This window comes from Hydractinia symbiolongicarpus, chromosome 10 (genome assembly GCF_029227915.1).
Source record: "Hydractinia symbiolongicarpus strain clone_291-10 chromosome 10, HSymV2.1, whole genome shotgun sequence".
Lineage (NCBI taxonomy): Eukaryota > Metazoa > Cnidaria > Hydrozoa > Anthoathecata > Hydractiniidae > Hydractinia > Hydractinia symbiolongicarpus.
The window spans coordinates 10590347-10612548 of NC_079884.1; the positions used below are offsets into that span (position 1 = coordinate 10590347).

Below are 22202 nucleotides of genomic sequence, written 5' to 3' on the forward strand. Positions count from 1 at the left end.
AGTGTCAGAAGAGAATCCTTGGTTATGGTCCCTGTTAGTAATTGATGATAAGATGATTATATATTTTTAAATCCAAGAGCAAAATTTTACGTCTTTGTTGACTTTACAGATTTGATTTTTCTATGAGAAACAAAGAATCTTCTTTATATAAACAAGTTTTCCCTAACCAGAGTAATTAATTTCCCTTCATTTATGAAACTTGCAAGCATAAAAACTTTTCTCTAATGCTCCTTTTTTTTACTTGAACTGCAAAATTAAAATGTTTTGACAAGAAAACACAAAATTAAAATAATCATGAAATGTTCATTAAATAAAGTACTTTTTACTGTAAATATATATTCATGAATAAAATTAGCATGTTTACAATTTTAAAATGGTTTAGCGTAATTTGATACACTCTTGCATGGTCCTAAAATCAGCCGTTTGGTAATTAATGCTTGACAAAGCTCTTTTGTTTCACACTTTTTTGTCAAGTTTTCCAATTTTTCTGTAAAAGAAAAATGAAAAAGGCCAACCCAAAACTCACATGTGACATCTTTTCACCAAGACAGCGTTTTCTTCATATAGTTATGACTGAACACTAATGTTTGCATAGCTCAACATCATCACCCTAAATGTTAATATGCCGAAAATACGATTGCTTAATACACCTCTAATTTTAGGTTAAAAGGTATAAAATTTTGAATATTAAGACAAAACTACAGTATTATTTTTGTTCTGAATATGAAAAGCTCTCCAATGGCATCTAAAATGAATTATTTGAATATTATCACAGTGTAAAGAAAGAAAGTACAAGGAAAGCATGAAAATTAACTTTTTGTTATAAATTCTAAAGTAGTTTTTTGACCCGTAATGCCATTGCATGCACTTCAATAATCTAAATAATAACATCATTTTTGTATTGTAGTGAAGCACTGTTGTGTTTTGTATTAGTCCCAGTCCTGTCTTTGTACTTTGTCCTATTTGTGATGTCCTGTTTCTTAGGTGCTCACCACTTTCATTTAAGCTATTTTGCTTTGTGGTGATTCTTTCAATAGACTTATTTACAATCAACACTTATAAAATCATTTTTCTATAAAATCATGCACTTTTTGTCTATTGATGAATAAATTATCACTCACTCACTCACTCACTCACTCACTCACTCACTCACTCACTCACTCACTCACTCACTCACTCACTCACACACTCACTCACTTACATGAACTTGCCTCTACCTATTATTACCTTTAGATTAAATATGAAAACATAACAATTTAGAAATGAAGAAAAATCACACTGGCAATAAAGAATATAAATTATAAGTGATTTTTTTATTTACATTTGTACATATGTATTTATAGGTTGTCTAGTCAGAAAAGCAAAAAAAATAAGTTTAAGTATTTATTTGTTACCTTCACTAGGTATAATGTGAAACGCTAATCATAGTACTGTGCTGATCATAATTTCTTGTACAACAGTTTAAGTCAACAAGGTCTAACAACTTTCAACAGCACGTTGAAATCTTTAGAATAACTTTTTAATTCACGTCAGCACTCAACAATTTCCAACTTCAATGCTTACAAGTTACCAAGACAGTCATAATATATCAGCAATATTTTGCTGATGTAAAAAAAATTAATTACAATAGGTGTGGCTTTAGCAACATAACAACAAAATACATGTTATTTTTGATGTTATACAGTGAATATTTTTTGTTCTTATATGTCTATATTTATCTTAGCACGATTCACCAAATCTTATGCATAACCTCTATCGACTTTCAAAGAAGAACTATATATGTAAGTTATATAAGTATTCATGTGCCATTGTTTAAACATTTTAAAATAATTACCACATAAAATATTTTCTTATTAGAAGAGGCAATACTTTTTATTGTGTTGACATGCTCTCAATATCTGTCACTCTCTCTTTGTATTTATTTGTATATTAAAACATTTTTTGAATTGCAGGGATTTGTGGAGCTGCATATCTTACCACTTGTTCCAGTATTAAGTAGAATCAAGTTAAACTGCAAACAATGTAGTATCTTTTCATAATTTGTACAAGATATTTATTTATAATTCCGGTGTAGTTTATGCCTGCAGTCTAAAGTATATTCTATTTTTTTAATGTCTTATGGTTACGTTCTTTACCAAACTAACACCATATTTTTTTTAGCTTTCTATGTATGCATCTCACATATTGTTCAAACGTTTTCTTAATATGCAAAGGAATTTATAGAGTTTGTGTGAAGGGGTCAGGCTTGGAATCATGGCTGGAAGCGGCATTTTTAACTGATGATCCTGGTAATAATGTGTGTCCAGATGGAAGAAAGTAAGCTTTTCTGTGTCACAAACTATTTTAATATAATTTTCTTACAATTCCAACTTTTTTTTCCTTATAAAGGAGTATATCAAACAGTCAAAAAAGTTGGCACTTCTTAAAAAAGTGATGTGACTAAGCCTTTCTAATTCAGCATTTGCCAACGCAAATGCTGACGTGTTAATAAAGAAGACAGTCAAATAACACTTTGGAAATGTTTTACTGGAATAAAAAAAGTTTGAATTAGAGCAGCTGTGAGATTTTTCTTTGCCACCAGATGTGATTTAATCGTTGGCACAAGAATCGACTTATTTTTATCAAATCTTATTTTTACTTTTTTGCGTTTATACGAAGTTGTATGCAATGCAAATTCTTGGTCTTGACGTTTATAGTCATAAATTGAAATATCTATCTCAGTTCTACTGGATATATTTGCATTGCATTCAGCCTTGACCCATTGTAAAATGGTTTAATAAAAATTATCTTTTAATGTTTTTTTAGGAGGAACTTGGATTATTTTTCTAACAGTTTACAAAATGCAGTGTATCAAACAGAACCTGACAATAACAATGGAGAGATAACTGTCAGGTTGCCAAGTGAAACCATGCCTCTGGTTGAAGGTAAAATCAGTTATTTTGTATTGAATCATACATGAATAATATGCACTCCTCAAAACTAGAATTGTGTAATGATATTCAAGCCACATTTCTTTGAGAATTTTTATTTCGATAAGGTTTAAGGAAACTTGATCTTTATAGAAATTTCATTTTTTTAAATATTCATGAGCTCATTATATACTTGCTTTACTTGCAGTTGCTAGTACACCATTTCTTAATTCAGTTTAGCATGTCGGCCTTTTATTTTTTTTAGAAAAGAAGATGTTACGTCTAAGCATTGAATTTATTTTGGATAAACCATCTAGTGGTGTTCATTTTGTTGTACCAAATGGAAATGGATCTTTTGTTGAAGTATCAAACTGATTCATTTTTTTTTGTCTTTATAAACCTTTCACTTTGGGAAATCCTAAAAACTAGGGAAAACTTTAATGCATTGTTTTTAGAGAAGCTGTCATATGTATAGTTACAAATGGGGAAACTCTAGCAGGTTAGTAATTTTCTTATAGCAAATTGTAGAAAGATAATTACTTACTTAGCAATTTTTATCAAGGAACGAGTAGCTAGTTATGAGTAGTTTTCTATTTATTTTCTTACATGTTTTAACACACAATTCAATTTTAAAAGTAAAATCAGTAACAGGAGAATTGTTATCAAATTTTTTGCATTATTTTTTTTCTCTGCACACTTTTAACAACTAAGATGAGATTTCCTAAAGACACTAGCCTTGTATTTTATTATTGCTTTACAGGCTTTGGTTCCCTTGCATTGATTCATTCAGTGAGATTTGCACTTGGAAAATAGAAGTCACTGTGGATACTGGTATGACAGTAATATGCCCTGGGGAATTGGCTGAAAAAGTATGTTAAAACCATCTATATTTTAAAGTTTTTTTATTGTTTTTTTATGGCTTGAAACAAAAAAGCTCTGTCGAAATCTAGATAGCCTTGAGTAAATCTTTATAGAACACCTTGAACATTTTTTGTTGTATAAATTTTTCAAATTTCACACAAATTTAAAATCTGCTGATTGTCAAATTGAAAATCTCAAAGAATTACTAATTTCAGTAATGGAAGGGTTTGTTTTTTAAATTAAGAATCAACACCTCATTATATGTGTCACATATACCTTATCACAATTGCTAATATCCGGGACAAAGGTATTGGGATGTATTCCAAACTTAAATACTTAAAATACTTGTTTTTTTTTACATTAGCTAAATTTCTTTAAACAGAGAATAGACATTATTTTGTACTGTGTGTAGATGCTTAGTCGATTTCCCAATTGGATTTAGTTTTGCAGCCCTTGCTTAGTCTAAATTATCATAATATTGAATCAAGAAGTTACTATTTACTTTTGAGGCTCTACCACAACCTAGATTTAAGTAACAGTAAGATTGCTTTCCTAGATATACACCCCGGATGAACAGCGAGTGACACATCATTTCACGCAAACAATTCCAACTTCAGCTTGTAATATAGGAATTGCAGTGGGGTTTGTTTAGTTGCATATAGTTGTATTGTGATAATATATTTCACAAGTTACTGAGTAGTGCAATTCTATTCATTTTCTTCTCAGGCCATTTGAAATTTGCCCTGACCAAGAGATGCCCGATGTTACATATTTTGTTTTACCAGGATTAAAATCATTAGTGAAGAATACTGTTTCTTTTCTAAATGATGTAAGTAGTTTCTGTAATAATAACAATGTTATTTTTGTGTGAATATAGATATATGAATATACATAATAATGATAATAATTTTTTTAATTTTTTGCTGTCATTATTTTGAATTTAATGTTTATTCATTAGGCTTTCGAGTTTTTTGAGGAAAGTTTGAACACACAATATCCATATTCTACATTTAAACTTGTCTTTGTTGATGAAGCATTTGAATCATGTCAATCATTTGCATCAATGGGAATACTAAAGTAAGTTGTTGTATTGTATATATATTTGTATTTGAAGCACTCTTCTGCATTACTATTACAATCAAGGTTTACAATATTTTTATTTTTATATTTCTTTTTTAGTACAAATTTACTTCATCCGTCATCAATTATTGAGCAACCCTTTACAACCAGGCGTATCATTGTTGAATGTTTAGCAGAACAATTTTTTGGAATGTTTGTATCTTTGCATTCATGGTATGTTATGCATTGACCTTAGGATTAATTTTATAGCAGTTGAAACATGACAAAAGTGCTTTATTGACCTTTATTGATTGGGTGGAAGTGACTTGAGGTGGGGGCAGAACAATGTCTTTTTAATGCACTGCTGTTAAGGGGAAATAATTTCTCTTTCGCCTCTGAAAGTCCAGGATAGGTCAGGGAATCTGCTTTGTGAAAAGTGCTGTGAAACCTATTCATTTAATTATGATAACCAAGAAAAGAACAGCTAATTATATTGTAAAATTTTTTCCCAGGGCAGATATTTGGTTGCTGCGAGGTATTGCATTATACCTGACTGGAATGTTTATCAAAAAAATGTTTGGTAATAATGAATATAGAGATTGGTTACACAAGGTATATCTCGACAGTTGTATTGCATGTTTATTATTATGGTTGTGTTGCCTAATTCTGCTACAAAGTACACATTTAGAAAAAGTACACTTTTAGAAAAGATTAGCAAATGTGATTAAAAACACAATATTGCGTAGTGCTTACAGGAAAAATTAAATTCTGACGAAGGCAACCACAGTCCAATTTATTGTAGTTGTATTTGTTGTGATATTGTTGCATTTTAAAAAAAAATTCTTGCCTTATAGGAGCTGGAGCTCTTGTGTAATTATGAATTAGACGGACCTGGCTTACCACCTTTGTACCCATTCCCACTGGCAGCGATTCCACTTGATAGTAAAATGGAAGTAAAAACAGATCCAGTCATTCCACCACAGATGGCCATACTCCAACAACATCCTCATTTGATCTCTTATAAACAGTACGAGATGCTTAAAACAAAAAGCCATCTGGTCATGCGTATGATGGAGTTGCGTATTGGCCAAGACCTTCTGTTACAAGCATGTAATAAAGTGCTGTCACTTGCTTCTTCGGCTGCAGCCAAGAGAAGTGATAGCACTCTATGGTGCAATATGCTGCTGTCCACCACAGGTTTTTTGAAAACCATATCTACCGTTTCTGGAAAAGATATTAATATATTTGTAGATCAGTGGATGTATCCTTTTAGAGAAAGTCTTACCCACACTGTCCTAAGTCAGTCATGTAACAGATTAAAACAAAAAGTTGTTGGCATGTGAAGGCGTAGTAACAACTCGTTTTAATAGGGTGTTGTGTGGAGCCATTTATCTAGTTTATGAAGTCATTATTAAAAGGATACAAAAAAAAGGCTTTCATAACACACAAGAAAATATAAAAGTGGGCCACCTAAAACCATCTTTTTTGTTTCAATTTACATAAACAATGTACTTTCGACCTTCTTGTATATTTCACAGTAAATCAGCAAAACCTGACAGTATCTGTTTGATATTAAAAATAGAATAATTAGTTAGTTCAAAACTACACTGCTCAATCAATTGGTTTTAAATTATTCATGGTGTTTTAAGTCTTAGCTTTTGGTATTTAGTAAAACCACCTTGTACTAAATTACCATCAGGAGAAATTTACTTGGTTTAGATTTTTCTTAACTTGTTCTATCGTGAAGATGTCACACTGGTGTTGCTAAATTCAACGCATCGTTCAGTTTTAACCGCAAAAGAAATATTGTTGAGCTTGAGATAACACAGTATTGTGGCAAGGGATGTCAAAAATATGTGGTAAGTTTCACAAACCAAACTTTTTTTAAGAATAATTAAAATTTATTTAAAAACCTTTTAAACTTTAGTGAGTAAACTTATAGATCTACATTAAAAGTACTGTTACTTACAAAATTATGCTGAAACAGATGCTATGGGGCAATCACCCTACATTTTAGAGGCAACATTGCTTAGTGTGTCTAAAATTTAATGATGTGTTTTACAACTTTACACCAGCTGTCAACATCGCGCATTCAGTATCACAACACAACTGGAGAGACCTTTATGCAAATTATCAGTTTATCTTTTATTATAAACTGTACAACCTGAAGCTAGTCTTTTAAGTAATAAGCCTTGTTTTATAGTTCCAGTTAAATTTGCATGCACACAAAAGATCTTTAATCGTTTTTTAACATTTAAGTGTCAAATGTTGCACTAAATATTGAGAAAAAACTGAAAAGCTTTATAGGATTTTCCTCAGTTTTTTGTGTATGTATTTGAATTCTCAAACAGGGTCCTTTGATCGTTTGCATACAAGAATTGGATGGTTCGTTTTCACATACTGTACAAGTTGAAGATACGACCAGTCACCATGAATTACCTTGCCATTCAAAAAGTAGACGAAACAAGAAGAAGAAGATCCCATTAATAACAGGAGAAGAAGTGGATATGGACCTTAGTGCAACTTTTGACACAGATTCCCCAGTGCTATGGATCAGGATAGATCCAGATATGACCTGGCCACGCCTTGTATCGTTACAACAACCGGATTATATGTGGCAGTATCAGTTGAGATATGAAAGAGATGTGACATCACAAGTCGAGGTATGATACTTCAACACGTGATTGGCGTTGATATAGGCCTGTTTTATGTTTTGAGTTGTCAGGTACAACTTAAAACATTCGAAACAGCAGCTGCATGACATTCAACTTTATAAATAACTTTAAACTTACTAGCCTAATATTCACAAAATTTACACGAAATGCATTCATTAATTGTTTTATAAATAAGACCATAAAATCAGATGATAATAATTTATACTTCATTCCGTTATGGTTATGCTGACGTAAAGGTTAAAATTCAATGTTTAGGCTGTGAGAGCATTGCAACGTTATCCATGTGCTGGCACAAGAAGTGCATTGATAGACATTATCAACCAAAATGAAGCGTTCTACAAAGTGCGAACAGAAGCTGCACGTTGTCTGGCTAAGGTAGGTTAAAAATATGTCTAAATTCTTTAAGTCAATGAAGGTAAGTTAATTAGCGCCACATCATTATTTTTGGAAATCTTGTTTTAAGGAGTCTGATGACCAATCGTTAAGCACAAAGTTTTTTTAGGTTGGTACAGTGGAAGCAGAAGTATGGGACGGTGAAAATTCAATGATTGAAATTTTTGAGAAGATGTTTGGCTCCAATGCAGCTCCTCGTATACCTAGATTTAATGATTTTTCTAATTTCATCTCGTATTTCTTACAAAAGGTAATTTTTCAATTACTAATTTGCTTTAGTTGTTATCATTGTTTATTTCTCTACTTTCAAAATCTTCATTTTTCAAAATCCTTATCCAGTGTTTCTTGAATTTACTTAAATTGTCTTCGTTACTCTAAAATCACATACATTCTAACCAATATTCTCTAATCCCAAAATCCTGTTTAAAAATAATATTTTAAACGCTGTGTTGTTTTTGTATCTTAGTGTCTTCCACAAGCAATTGCAACTATGAGGAATGTTCATTCTCAATGCTCTAACAGAGTGATCACGTTCATACTAGACCTTTTAAAGTACAATGACAACAGATTTAATCAGGTGTGTGTGTGTGAATCCACTTACATGTATTCAAGCTTGCTTCAGTTGTTGCAATGAAAGAAATGTAAAGTTAGAAAAACGAACGAAATGATACCTTGCATTTTATCGTCAACGTCATATAATCAAAATTTGTTTTGTATAACTTTGATGGTAGAAAACGTTTTACAGGACCTTTTTGTGTGTAGTTTCAACTAACTTAAGATTTATTTAAATTTCTTGTACCTACGTACCTTTTGGTGGGGAAATTCGGTTTCAAAAGGTAAACTGATGTTCACTACATGTTATTCTTTTCTCACAGTTTTCTGATGCTCCATACGTGAGTTCATTGATCGATGCGCTCACCACAACTATAGGTCCAGCTATACACTTGGCCTCTTCTGTGGAGGAGTGAGTATTATATATTTTAAATACATCAAAAAGCGACACTATTACATTCTTGGTACATTTTTATCCAGGATTTCAAACACGCGCCTAATCATAAAGAAATGCTAGCTATTTTTTTTGCTAAAATCTATTTAGTTAGGAAAATATATTAAAAACCTTTTAGGACTAGTCTCCTTACTTAATGTTTCTTATGAAAACACGTGTACACGATAGAGCGTGCGCTCTCCTACATGGTTGATAAACAGTGTATTTGTTTTGTTCTAGGTCAGCTAGATCCAGTCTTCCGCATGACGCACACGCAAAGGTTTGTAATATAACGTTACTCGGGTCAAAAACGACGACTATTTTAAAAGGACCGCAAACACACGTTTTATATCAATGTCAGTGGCGTACACATAATTCAGTGTTTAAGTGATGCAACATTTATGAACGTTAGAGTTTAAAAACTCCAAATGCATTGCAAAACAGTATAAGAATATACTTCTTTGTGATCATACTTTCTGTTTAATAAATTAATGCAATAATTTAAAAGGAGTTCTCAAAACAAACGTATAAACCTTTTGAACTTTTATATTTTGGTTCTTGAGGGCCATGGCACATTTTCATTAGTTGTGAGGGTGCATTAGAAATCGTGAAGTTGAAAAAACGATTTTAATATGTAACGCTTTGTTTTTATCCATGCTTCCCATAGAATATATTAAAAGTGGTTAATCGTCGATTGAATATGGACAAGATATTGCCGTCTTATAGATATTGCATTTCCTCCAGGTAAAAATATAAACTTTACGTTGTCCATTTGTATAACCAATTTCGTGCTCGTAAATTATATAAAGATGTGCTTCAAAAGTTTTTTTTTATTTTTGTTTAGTAGTAAGTAGTAAGCGCTCTTGATGATTTCTCGATTCCAGTAAACTTTTTTTGTTTTTGCATTTTTCAGCTGCTTGAAAGCTATCCGAAGTTTACAAGTCAATGGTCACATCCCAGCTGAATCACAATTCTTCAAAAAATTTGCCCAGTAATGTTTCTTTTGTTCTTTTTAAATGTGTGTTGTGGTGTGATAAAGTGGTATTTTATTTCATTTTATTTCTTGCACAGGTATGGTGTTTTTGAAGACGTCAGAAAAACAGCTCTTCAAATTATGGTGGATTTTACTTTAGGTACCTTTTAACAATTTTTATCATGTTGGAGTATTCGTTTTTAGTTCGTTCAAACTTCAAACAAAGTCGTAACAATGAACGTCAACGCGCTGTACTTATTCTGTATAGATTAGGATTAAAACACATGTATTGTTTATCATGTCTTATCCTGTAATTATATTCTATTGAGAATGTTTGCCCTGATTTTAACTAAGATAAATGGATATTATAATTGGAACATATCTATTGAAACTGAAAGAGTGCTTATTCGTGCATGTTGCTGTACGCAGTGTAGTGGGTTTAGCTGGCAATTTTGACGGCTACTAATCAAGTTCCACCCGCTGCCACGCAATATGTTAACGATGCAAGCACGGTTGCAATATCAACACAAGAATCAGTGTGGCTCTTATGGAAGCTTTAGATGCGCTAAGTCTTTCCTGTTCACTTTTAAGAACTGAAGTAATGAACTAATTTTAGCAAAGTTGGCCAGTCCTAATATTTTCAAGAAAGTACCTAGTAAATCAAAAGAAAAAAATTAGTGCAAATCATTTTTGAAAAATAAAAAAATTTTCCGGAATTTATTTTTCGTGAATTTCGCGAGTTTCTCGATAATTTTCGCAGGAACTAATTTTTTGCAAAATCGTAAACTTGAAATATGATACGCAAAATTTTATATATACATTATTACAGACATCTACTATTCATTTTTTACGATGTTTTTTGCGTTTGTGTTTTCTGATGATTTTATTCGCTAACTAACCATTGTTTTTAGTTCAATCTAGTGAAAAAGATTTGGAATGGATTTTAGATGTTGTGGAACAGGATCCTGTGCCTAGTATTCGGTAATAAAAATGTATTGTTGCAACTAATTCTGTTTCTTTCTCACAACTCACAATTAATGCTTTTCATTTTCTCTTTTAGTCACCATGTTGTATCTTGCTTAATCGAGAAACCACCATTCACAAAGAAAGCAACGAATTCCTCTATGAATAATTCCACATTGGTGGAGAGGCTGTGGCAATTAATGAAGTTAGAACCTTGCTTATAGTTCGTTTGTCCCATGCTTTCAATCATTTAATAAATGTTTCTTTTTAAGCCCATTTTCGTTTTAAATATTGATATCAGTATACACCACTTCCTTCCTAATTTATGGACAGTTTTAAAACGTCTTTACAAACTTTTTTCCCAGCTGTGATTCTGCTAACGACCATCGATTGCGCACCGGATTGGTTGATTTATACGATGCATTGTGGGGAAGAGTGACACCAGCCTGTGTACCTTCCCACGGGGTAAGTGATAGTATTCTTTAATCTGCGTCAGGTTAACTCACCCTGCGCTGGCAAAAATTTAAACTATTTAGGTTGAGGATACCAGGGTTAATAAATGTGTGTTGACCACGACTTATATGACAGCTAACAAATATACATTAGGAACGAAAATTTTTCGACAGAAAAACTTTCGGAATTTTTTTTTTGGCTGAACATTTTTCCGTCCGAAATTTGTGTTTGCCGAAAGTTTTTTTGTCCGAAAATCTTGGTTTTCCTAATTTTTTTAAAAAAGGACCAGTGCATAGAAATTATATCTAGGGAAATCAGAAAATCAATAAAAACTGCAGTTTTTGAACTTATTATTTTCGATATTTTCACATTTGGCTGAGGTTGGATCCTGAAAGCCCTTTTTTAGATCTTGATCGAATATATGTACACTTTGAACGCTTCTAGCCTTCTTTTTGTGTTATTATTCAAAAAAATTACCCATATATTTTTTGACTTTATTAAATCTTGTCCGAAAATTTTTTTGCTGAAATAAAAAAATGTGTCCGAAAGTTTTTCCGCAGAAAATTTTAGTTCTTAATGCGTGCGTCCGCCCAGGTGTAATCCCGCCTGACAATAAGCCGGAGAACGTTTGTCCTGTGCCATAACCTTTTTCATCAAGAATGCTGATGACCAAAATGAACGTTAGATTTGCAGTTTATCATGTAAATACACCCTATCAATCTTATATTTGCTTGTATGATGTGCAATTTTTTTAAAGAACAACAAAGTCAGTTGACCAGGGCTATATAAATTTTTTTGAACAAGGCTAATGTGTTGAAATGAAACTTGATGAAACTGTCACGACTCCTCCCTTACAAATTTGTATAAAACACAAAATAAAGTTAGAAAATTTATTTTTGTTTTTTAGTTTGGAATTGTGATTGATTTAAAGGGTAAAAACGCTGTGGCGAAATCTTCATCCTACCTGCCAGCATCACCTGTAAGTCTTTTTCACATTTTTTCACTGTATTTTGCCTTTGATAAGACCGAAGTGTTCAGAAAGTATACCTTATAATTAGTTCTTTACTCCATCTCTGCCAGAATCTAAGAAGCAATTTTCTGTATTGTACGGAAGTCGACTCACGCTTTCTCCATATCTATTTGTAAGATTTTCAACAGTTGATATTTAAATTTGTTAGAACATGGTGATTTAGGATATGTCAGCATCTGTTAGTGCGGGAGAAGAACCCGGCGCCAAGAAGAGAAAAACATCGCATGGAAACTCTCCAGCAGTTGATTCTATCGATGCGAGACCTGGAACGCCGATGAGTGTTGGCTCGGAAAACTCGACTTCGAGTAAAATCAAACTCAAAATAAAGGTATGATAGAGTTTTAAGTGTACATACTAGTTTTTATATAAATTAAACTCAAAATAAAGAAAGTTTGATAAAGAAAGGTTAGTAATACTTTTTTATTTTGTTAATGGTACATATTTTTTTCGCATGATATCTACATCGTCATCGTCCTCAAAGGCGATTCTCATATGGGTTTCTATGAACATCCTTATCGGGGAAAGTCAACAGTTGCATTATGTTTCAAATAAACGCCCCTTTAAATAAATCTTTAATAGGGGGTTTTGTAAATTTTTTTTGAAGATGTGGAGGCTTAATTGAAGGTGTCTGAAGAGGGGCGTTAATTCCAAGCATTACGTTTTTTAGCCAAAATTTTAAGCTTGATAAAGTTTTTGATCTTTTCTAGTTTACTTGGAAATTTTAAATAATATTCGTAAATACCTTAAGTTGATTAATTTTCGTGATATGCGGGGAAAATTCTCGAAAAAGTCAAGTCGCAAAAAAAAATCTTTGCGAAATTACTCTAAATGATTAGTTAAAAAACAAGCTGAAATTTTTTGTTCTTTTTCGTTTTTTTCTAAGAAACATACCCATGATAATCTCCTCCTTAAGCTCACGGTACAGTTCTTCAACCATGTGTTTGTCATTTGAATCAACATGTCACTTCTGGTTTTACAGGGAAAATGTAGAATGCTAGATTTATTAAAATAAATGTTTGTAAAACATGTAAAAATGAACCATTCGCGAAGAAAAAACGATTCGCGAGAATTAATTTTTGTGAAATACTTTGACATAACTGCTTCGCGACGTCTTCGCGAAATAAAATTATTTTTAACTCGCGAAAATAAGTCTTCGCGAAAATGGGTCAACATAAAGTACCCTCAAATTACCCTGAACACTTAACCGTGCTAACCTTTAAAAACCTATTTATTCTTCGTTTTTTATCACCATTGTGCCAATCTTTCTGTTTAGGTATTTCTTAGCGAAATGTTTTATAGGTTGGTTTTGGGGAATGCTATCATTTGGGATATTCCCAATGTTTTTGCAGATTTATGCCCTGTCCACCGCCCTCAATAAACAGCTAGGAATTTTTCTAAGTTTGTTTTCAATGTTTATCTCTAGCTTGGTGCCGATGATACAAGTCATGATAGCGCTAGTGACATTTTACCAAAACATACAACAAATGTGGAAAAACAGGATGATGTGAACTTGAAAAAAATGAAAAAGAAAAAGAAGAAAAAACATAAGCATAAAGACAAAAAAGATCGTGACAAGATCGATATATCGAACACGCCGATACCAGGCGCAAAGGCGGGACTTTTAGACGATAGATTAGCTGCGAGTAGTCCGCCTGTGTTATTTGATACACGCGACATGAAGAGACAGCAGAGTCATGATCAAGTGACTAACGTGGATTCTTTTGATACACTGAATAGTAGTAGCAATGTTGAAATAATGCAGGATAATGATTCAGATTCGAGCGGTGGATAACTACATACGCTGTTTGATTGTACGTTTTTTCGACAGAACTCTTTGTAAATATTTATACACAAATTTATTCACCAGGTGTGGGTATGGTACACTTCTGAACCAATTATAAGTCGTCTAGGCTCTCCACTCTGTCACTAAGGTCAGCAATTTTTAAGATATTGTCAATCTAAATCTGGAATACCAGTCTACAAAAAACTGATTTGTAGGTTCCTTCTTAGATTATCAACGTTAAAGCCCTGGTTGTTTAACTTTTCACCCACACCCACATATCAGCTTCAACTCTTCTTGCAAGTGTGACGAAGATCAATTTTACTTGAAACGAGTTACTATAAAGGAGCATACATTTTAGGGATATAGCATCTATTTCGTTATAAGTGTATTATTTTTAGGTTCAACTATAAAAGCAATTAGCGTAAAAGAAATACGCGTTCGTCCTGTTGTCATTTTGACCTTGACTAAAATAACACGGTATAAGATTAGACGTTTGTACCAAGCTTTATTAAACAGTTATGAAACACGACCTCACCACAGGAGTGACCTTTCGCGAATCGAGAGCCCAAAAATAGGGAATTTCGAGAAAACAATTTTCAAGGCTTATTAACGCCAAAAAAAATCATGGATATAAAGTGTATTGTTTGTTCACAAGGCGATACACCCCAAAACATTTCGTTCAAATAGTAGAAATCTGGTGTTCTCCATTTTTAAGGTTCCAATGTAGGTACCGATTAATTTGCCAATGTTAGAATTGTGCTATTAATCGGACAGGGCGCTTATTGAGAATATCTTGTAATGTGTTTCAACTCCTTCAGTTTATTATAATCTCACTACATGATGTAAGTTACAAATCTTACAAGTCATAACGTCCAACTCACCATCCTCGTTTTTACTATCATTGAGGAGCGTAAAATCTGGTGTTCCATCTAAAAACTTCATTATAATATATTCATATCAGGACGTTGAACAACACTAACATCAGGTAAAAGAACTTTAAATTAAATTTTAATTAAAGAGTTAAGAAAAAATATATATTTTCATTAGGGGCCTGTTGTTTGTTGTGGAAAAATGCAAAACCTACCTAAGCATGCTGTATTGTCATTCGCTGATTACTAGTTCAAGTAAGCGCTCGGTCCATTTACAAGGGTGGTTAATCAGGCATTGGGCGCTTATAACAGCTTTTGATCGGCTCGGCGATTAATTGAGCATTTGACGTTTTGAAAATATTCAGCTTAATGGTTGGTGCTTATTGGGCGGTTAATCAGGCATACTTGGTCATTTAAGGTAACAAATAACTTGTTTTGTTCAAAATAATTGATCAAGGCTCAAGGTTTTAGGGAGTCACGAGTCCTTATAGGGACGGCAGTACTGATGTCAAAAAAGATAAAAGATGCCATGGGGAAGAGGTTGGTTTCTCGTTGGTTTCTACTCTCATTGAGCACAAACATCTAAACGACTTAAACAAAATGAAACAAACAAGAAATGCTAGTAAAAAAGCGCATTCACTGAAATATTTAAAGCGATTTGATCGGTAGAAACCCCAATTTATTTGCTGCGAAGTACAATTTTTACCAGCATTTACAAATAATTACTTTCCTACTGAAACAAGATGAGTAACATGGACCAAACTAAATTGCTTTCAATCTCATAATGTAATCTGATATATAATATTATATGTTTCAAAATCAAAAAATTCTACGAAAAAACTACATTAAAAACATCTTACATTTCATATACTTTAAAATATAAACGACACTTTACGTGCAGCCTTAAGGCTGTGTAAACGAACATAAACATTTATATGACATAAAAACAAAGTACGCAGCACCATATGATGTATGTCGCGCCACGTACGTAATACTATATGATGTATGCAACACTATTGTTTATAACACTATATGATGTATGCAGCACTATGTATATAACCGCAAATGATGCATGCAACACAATGTATATGTAACACTACAAACAATACGCATGTGATAGTTGGGTGAATGAAGTAACAGTGCCGGAGAGGGGATACGAATTAACAAATTTGTTTTCTTCTCCTATTTAACACCCACCCATTGCACTGAATTTGTTGTTTCAACGACAAATTATTTGGATATGATTTGCAATGGGCGGAAATTTTTGCAAGAAAGAGTAATAAAAGGAAGGACAACCCGGAGATGAGAGTACCCCAACAAATTTTTAGCTGTTTTTTTACTTACTTTAATAGCTTTGATATGAAAACAATTTCGTTGGATTTCAATAAGTTTTCCGGCAATCTAGAGGTGCTAATTTTCAAAATCTTTTTTGATCCTGGCAGTCACTAAATTCTATGGCACTGAATAAATTTTAACTCTATGGATTTAAGTTGCATCACTATGATGATAAAAGACGGATAAACGAGACAACAACAAATATAAAAAAGTAACAAAAGTTATAAAACTGAACAAACAAGTTAAAAACTCGCTCTTCATAATTCCGCTAAAAAATCAACTTGTTTGACAAATAGAGGCTTTACAATTTATATTTAATCAGGATCCGTCGTAAAAAAACTCGCCAGAGTACAAAATACAAATATAAGTTCTCCGAAAAAATGTTGCTGCGTTATAAAAGATGAAAATAGGAAAAATATACTAACGCATCTGTAAATATACTGAGTATTTACTTTAGCCGTCCTGCTTATAAAAGTACCTACAATCTTTAACTTTCTTTTTTATCTTCTCGGCGCCGTAAATCGTAATGGTTTCCAGAAGCAACACCATTGGTGGTTTTATTAACCTTACCATTATTTTCGCATTTCGTTGTGCCATTCTTCACAACCTCTTCACTTTTTTTGTGACGTTTGGCTGATCTTTTAATATAAGCTTGTAAGTAGAAATTACCAAACAAGATTAAGAATGAGATCATGTACAAGATAAGCGCCCAGCTCATCCATTGTGGAAAGTCACATCCAGTGGCGAGGGAATATACAGCTACCGTTAACGCAATACAAAACTGGATCTAGATAAAAACAGATTCAAAAAAGTTATACATATAAAGACGGCAATACACATCCCTATTCAAAAGTGTGCACGTCTCTTTTAAGTGCTCATCTGCGAACAATTCTGCTCCCCTGAGTGTCCACATGTCTGTTGTATCATAATAAATTTTACAAATATTGATGTAAATGCACGCAAGTTAGTACAAAAACAAGTGGATTTCACATACATTAATTCTTACAGTTCGTATTTTTTTATGTGTATATAATCTTCGCCTACCTAGATTTCGTGCGCAGTAAACTTTTGCACGCACCTTACGGGGTTATTTGCACACCTTTCAAAATTAACAGTTGAATTTGTTTTTTTAAAAGAAACGAATAATTTTGCATATATGCCAACCAACATTGACAATATTTTGATTATTTTTAGACTTCATGATTAAATTTGTGTGGATACAAGTGTTCCAATAAATCTCATTATTTGCTTATATTTAGTTTCTCGCAATCTAATTTTCGCACAACTTGTGAAGAGAAATATTTAGTGAGATGTTATTTTCACGCAGCCAGTTGTTCGCGCGGCAGCTCAACACGAAATTCATAAGTTTAAAGCAATGAGAATAACCACCTTATTAGTGCGCATGCGTGTGTAAAAACTGAGTAACAATCATTTACCAATTGCATTTGAGTAAGATACTTTTTCCACCATAGATATTTTTGATAAGCTGGTCCCAATGCAGCTAGTCCATAGTAGGAATACATTATGATGTGAATGAAAGCGTTGATAAGAGCAGCAGGAGCAGCTAGAAAAATTTAAAATATTATAGTATCTGCATACATTGCTGTCATTTTTACATCTTCACTATAAACAACTCATAAAGATAAGGGAACGTGTTTCCACAAAGATCTTTACATTTGTTAGTGAACAACAACTAACGTGAAGTAAAACTACAGAATATTAAAATTTAAAACGATTTTGCTTCGGGTTAAAAAAGACTGAGCATTATATTTGGTTTTCTCATGACGCAAGCACTGCTTTCTTACCATTCATGTATAATTGCTGAAATGGTGTTTTCCTACAAAAGTTGAGATTTAGAATACACTTAAATACCAATCAAATGAAATGAATATAAACAATTTGCTTACATTGACCACCTGGTACCCACTTTGTTCCAATCCACCACAACAAAGGCATTGTAGAATGATGATACACATGCAAAAATGAGATATGGCTATCTTTCTTCCGTAAGATAAAGAATAACTAAAAATTTTAAAAAAAAATGTTTTAACAAAATCTCATGACTATTCACTAGAACACTTTTCCGTGCGACACACTGTAATGGTTATGCGTTGAGAACAATAGACATGCGCACGCATTCCTGTAGGCAGAAAATAAAAACAACAGGCCAAATCTTCTTTTAAAATGAGAGAATATGACTAAACAATTGACTTCGATGCCCTTTGGATCTCGCACTTTCAAGAAATCTATGAATTTTAATAATAGTCACTTTACCCCATATAGTCCTGCTTTTTTACTTGGAAGAATATGTGCACATGTACAAACATCTGCAAAATCTTGTAAATTTCTGTAAATATTTGCAAGTCATCAATGGACATTAGGGTAAACACAAAAAAATAGCAAACTTGATAAAAATAGGTGCAATACTATGTTGTAAACACAATCTTACTGTGTCTATAAATTCAATTAACTTTGAAACATAGTACCACCAAATTCCTGCCGCAATCTAAACAACGACAAAATATACTTGCTAATAAAAAGTAATAGTAGATCCAAAAACGTCTTCATTCATACAGTTGTACACATCTATACATTGACTTCTAAGAGATTCAAAATAACCTAAAAGAGCTTTAACTTTGAGATTAAAGGGGTTTTGTTGGGTTTTCATTGGCATATGCATTGAATGATTAAAATCTAAAAAAACTATTTTCTCATATCTCAGATTTGTTTGCAGAAAATGCACATCTTACTCGGATATGAGGAGCTGCAGTACTTTGATCATATGGTTGACATGGGAAAGAATATCCAGCTTCTATCATTCCAAGTAATAACTAAAAAAATAAGTATAGAAATCTGATATGAATGACAATGCACAAGGATGCCTCCCTTCACATCAAGTTTAATTTTAAGGGCAAAATAAAAATTTTATTTCGGCCTATAGTACAGCCATTATAAACTTTAAGGCGAAATAAAATTCATGTCAACATTGATTTCATTTTGTCTTAAAAATATTTATTTAAACATAATCTACCCAAAATGAACTAATTACGCATGCTTACAACTAACCAACCTCTTTAAATATATGAAAGTTTAAGTATGTCATTGCAATGTTGTATATAATTAAAGAATGTTTAAGTTGCATCGGCTGTCTTTTCCTCATTAAAGCAGGACCAATTTTCCACGAGAATAATATGTAAAATAAAGATAGAGAGTATGTGGGAATAGGGCTTGTGACAAATAACCAATTATTTGTTCGTGGATCTAAAAACAGGAAAAAACAAAACATATTAAAATCTAGAATTTAATTTTACCTAAATTTAGGTTAGCCCAATAAATCCAATATATATATACTAGTCTGTAAGACCCATGGAAAATCCACATAGCCAGAAGAACAATGGAAAAACAGGTTGTTTAGGTGTTTTGATGATGTCAGCAGGGCATATACAAAAAAGGATTTCACAAAATCTGTATAGGATCATGTGTTTTTGACAAACGTATAAGAAAATGTAAAGGTTAAAAATTTTACTGACGTCAGCAAAAATCCACCAAAATACAAAAAAATTGTTTTCGCAATTTGTATTCCCGTAGGATAATGTACTTTTGAAAAACGGTTTCAGAAATATTGGAGTTTAAAGGGTTTTTATCACATTTTCAACCCATTAATTCTGAAATTGAATCCAGGATTCAGGTTTTGAAAACTTACCCAATTTATGCCCAGGTTATCCGACGTTACCCACGCTGTGAAAGGTAACTAATGTTACCACCTGGTTTCCAAGTTATTTGGCCTTAAAGTTTTAAGTTGATTGTAATACCCTTTACACACGTTGTGCAGTAACAGCAGAAAATTTAACATTGAGACAATAATTTTTTTCGTCTACATTTACACATATTATAAGAGATGCGTTTTGATTTACTTTGTACTTCAAAATGGCTGTTGGTATGGCTGAAAGATTGTAAGAAATAAATTTAATATTTTGTCGAAAAGAATTGTGGTTTTTCTTTAGTTATTGCATCACACATCAATTGTTAAAGTTCAGCCCATAGACTTTTCTTTTTTGTCATTGTGCTTTGATACAGCTTTAAAACTACCTAGGAACATTACTGACACAACACTTTTTATTAAATAAATCCTAAAATGCATACTGGCTATGAAAACACTTGCAATTGGTGAATGTTGTTAAATAGCAATGGTAATTTTCATAAAGCATATAGGGATCCCCTAATGCATTTAAGTGTTAAGCAACAGCTGATTGAAAACAACAACACAAAAGCAACTGAAGATTAGTTTTAGAAAAAGTGCACAGCAAATAAAGATTATAACATTACAATAATTAATAATTTTGTCAAGTATTATAACAAAGGTTACATACCACTCATTAAATCCACTTTGTTGTAAAAATCTTGCAGCTTTGTTATAGCATCCATTTTTATTTTTTAAAACTAAAAAAACAAAGATCGTCAAAACATATTATCACACATGTATTCTTTTCGGTTTTGTATTACATAAACCTTCTCATGGTATATCATTTGGAAGGAGAGTCATATAGATGTTACATAACTGTCTTCATCTGATGTCAAGTGCCTACGTGATGACAAATCCTACAAATTTAAAAATGTATTATTACACAAACATACTTGAAGTGAATTTACGAAGTGAACAGCAACACATTAATTATTTCCTCATAGTTTAGACTTTCATCGTTCATTCCCTCATTGAAAACAAAATTAACAGGAAAGAAGAAATAAATCCCACATAAAACTGTTGTGTAACACGTGTTTTATTTGTATTGTTTTTGGAAAGAAAAATTATAAACATTTTTTTTCAAAAAAACTTCCTGAATAATATTTGCAGCATAACATAAAAAACGAGTGTGTGGCATAAAAGTAATTTCAGCTGAAAAGATAAGTTGGCACCCTTGTAAAGCTTTACCATCATCTGGTCATTTACCATCTTCTGCATCACAAAAATACCATGCAGAAAATTTTATTTTTTATTTTTCATTATTTTGCTTCGGCACCTTAAGGACGCCTCTCATATTCGTTATACTATGCAAATGACAACTAAAGCTGTCAAACTTCCGTGTCACGTTTACAGTGAAAACATCATTTTCTCTGTTTCAATTGTCTTGCTTGACAAAGCAAAAAATTAAAAAAGGACCCATGAACCTGAAAGTAAAGCCTATAAAACATGTGCAATGCAATCAGTCAATATTTTATAAAAATAGAGCCAAAAAAATTAAAAAATGTGTGCAAAACATCATCAGGTTTTTTCTATTTTGGGCAAAAAGTAGGGACAATAATGAAATATTTCTACTAGTATATATGAAATATTTCTACTATAGTATATGAAATTTTAAAATGTCAGCGTTTTCTTGACACATATTGCCCAATTATTTTCATGGTCATTAATCTGGTCAATCAAGACAACTCTATTCATGCTGTTTCCAGTTGAGACAAATTAGCCTGCAAGTTTTAGGCATGTGATTCATAAGTCACTTATGCCAATATCACGTGACATAGCACCTCAAACAGAAATTATCTATATCGCTTTGGTTGCATATGACAGAAGGGCATTTCCAAGAAAGCAAAGAAAGGTATGTAATAGGTAGTATATTATATCTCTATTTTGTACATGTAACAAACCCCTATTAGTCCAACTCACACTTAAAGCTAACTGACATAAAACTACTGACTTACCTGGAGTGCCTATAGAACTTATAGATAGATGGCTAACTAAAGTAATTTGCCATAAATAAAAGTTGCCATAAACAAAAGTTGCCATAAACAAAAGTTGCAATAAACATACAGTACAGTCCAAATGTAAGCTACCGCATACGCGCTATACAACACCTTTTCCTGCAAGTTGGAAACCCTTTTGTTTACATAATTACTTTAACAATCTTAGCGTGAGTAT

At 32.3% G+C, this 22202-nt stretch overlaps 2 protein-coding genes across 3 annotated transcripts; one reads left to right on the forward strand and one right to left on the reverse strand.

The window, feature by feature from the left end:
- The first annotated feature begins 283 nt into the window (after positions 1-283).
- LOC130662639 (transcription initiation factor TFIID subunit 2-like) lies at positions 284-14192 on the forward strand. 2 transcript variants are annotated; one of them, XM_057461536.1, is made up of 30 exons: positions 1205-1300; positions 1727-1781; positions 1953-2025; positions 2214-2316; positions 2806-2924; positions 3175-3272; positions 3365-3408; positions 3670-3778; positions 4327-4412; positions 4497-4599; positions 4729-4847; positions 4950-5063; positions 5342-5441; positions 5684-6090; positions 6577-6688; positions 7181-7492; positions 7760-7879; positions 8007-8147; positions 8364-8474; positions 8773-8861; positions 9123-9162; positions 9550-9626; positions 9796-9873; positions 9954-10015; positions 10767-10836; positions 10916-11023; positions 11184-11283; positions 12179-12250; positions 12465-12629; positions 13725-14192. In XM_057461536.1, exons 1-30 carry the CDS (start codon positions 1263-1265, stop codon positions 14091-14093), a joined length of 3594 nt encoding a protein of 1197 aa, XP_057317519.1. In that variant the 5' UTR covers positions 1205-1262; the 3' UTR covers positions 14094-14192. The 2 variants fall into 2 exon arrangements, with proteins under 2 accessions (XP_057317520.1, XP_057317519.1); XM_057461537.1 differs by lacking the exon at positions 13725-14192 and having other exon boundaries at positions 284-1300; positions 12450-12590.
- Positions 14193-15720: 1528 nt separating this feature from the next.
- LOC130662640 (elongation of very long chain fatty acids protein 4-like) lies at positions 15721-20880 on the reverse strand. The gene is made up of 7 exons (XM_057461538.1): positions 20659-20880; positions 19359-19549; positions 19039-19119; positions 18738-18794; positions 18196-18310; positions 17725-17852; positions 15721-17075 (listed from the first exon to the last, which is right to left on the reverse strand). The coding sequence occupies exons 1-7, from the start codon at positions 20711-20713 to the stop codon at positions 16776-16778; spliced, it is 927 nt and encodes a 308-aa protein (XP_057317521.1). The 5' UTR covers positions 20714-20880; the 3' UTR covers positions 15721-16775.
- Positions 20881-22202: the final 1322 nt, after the last annotated feature.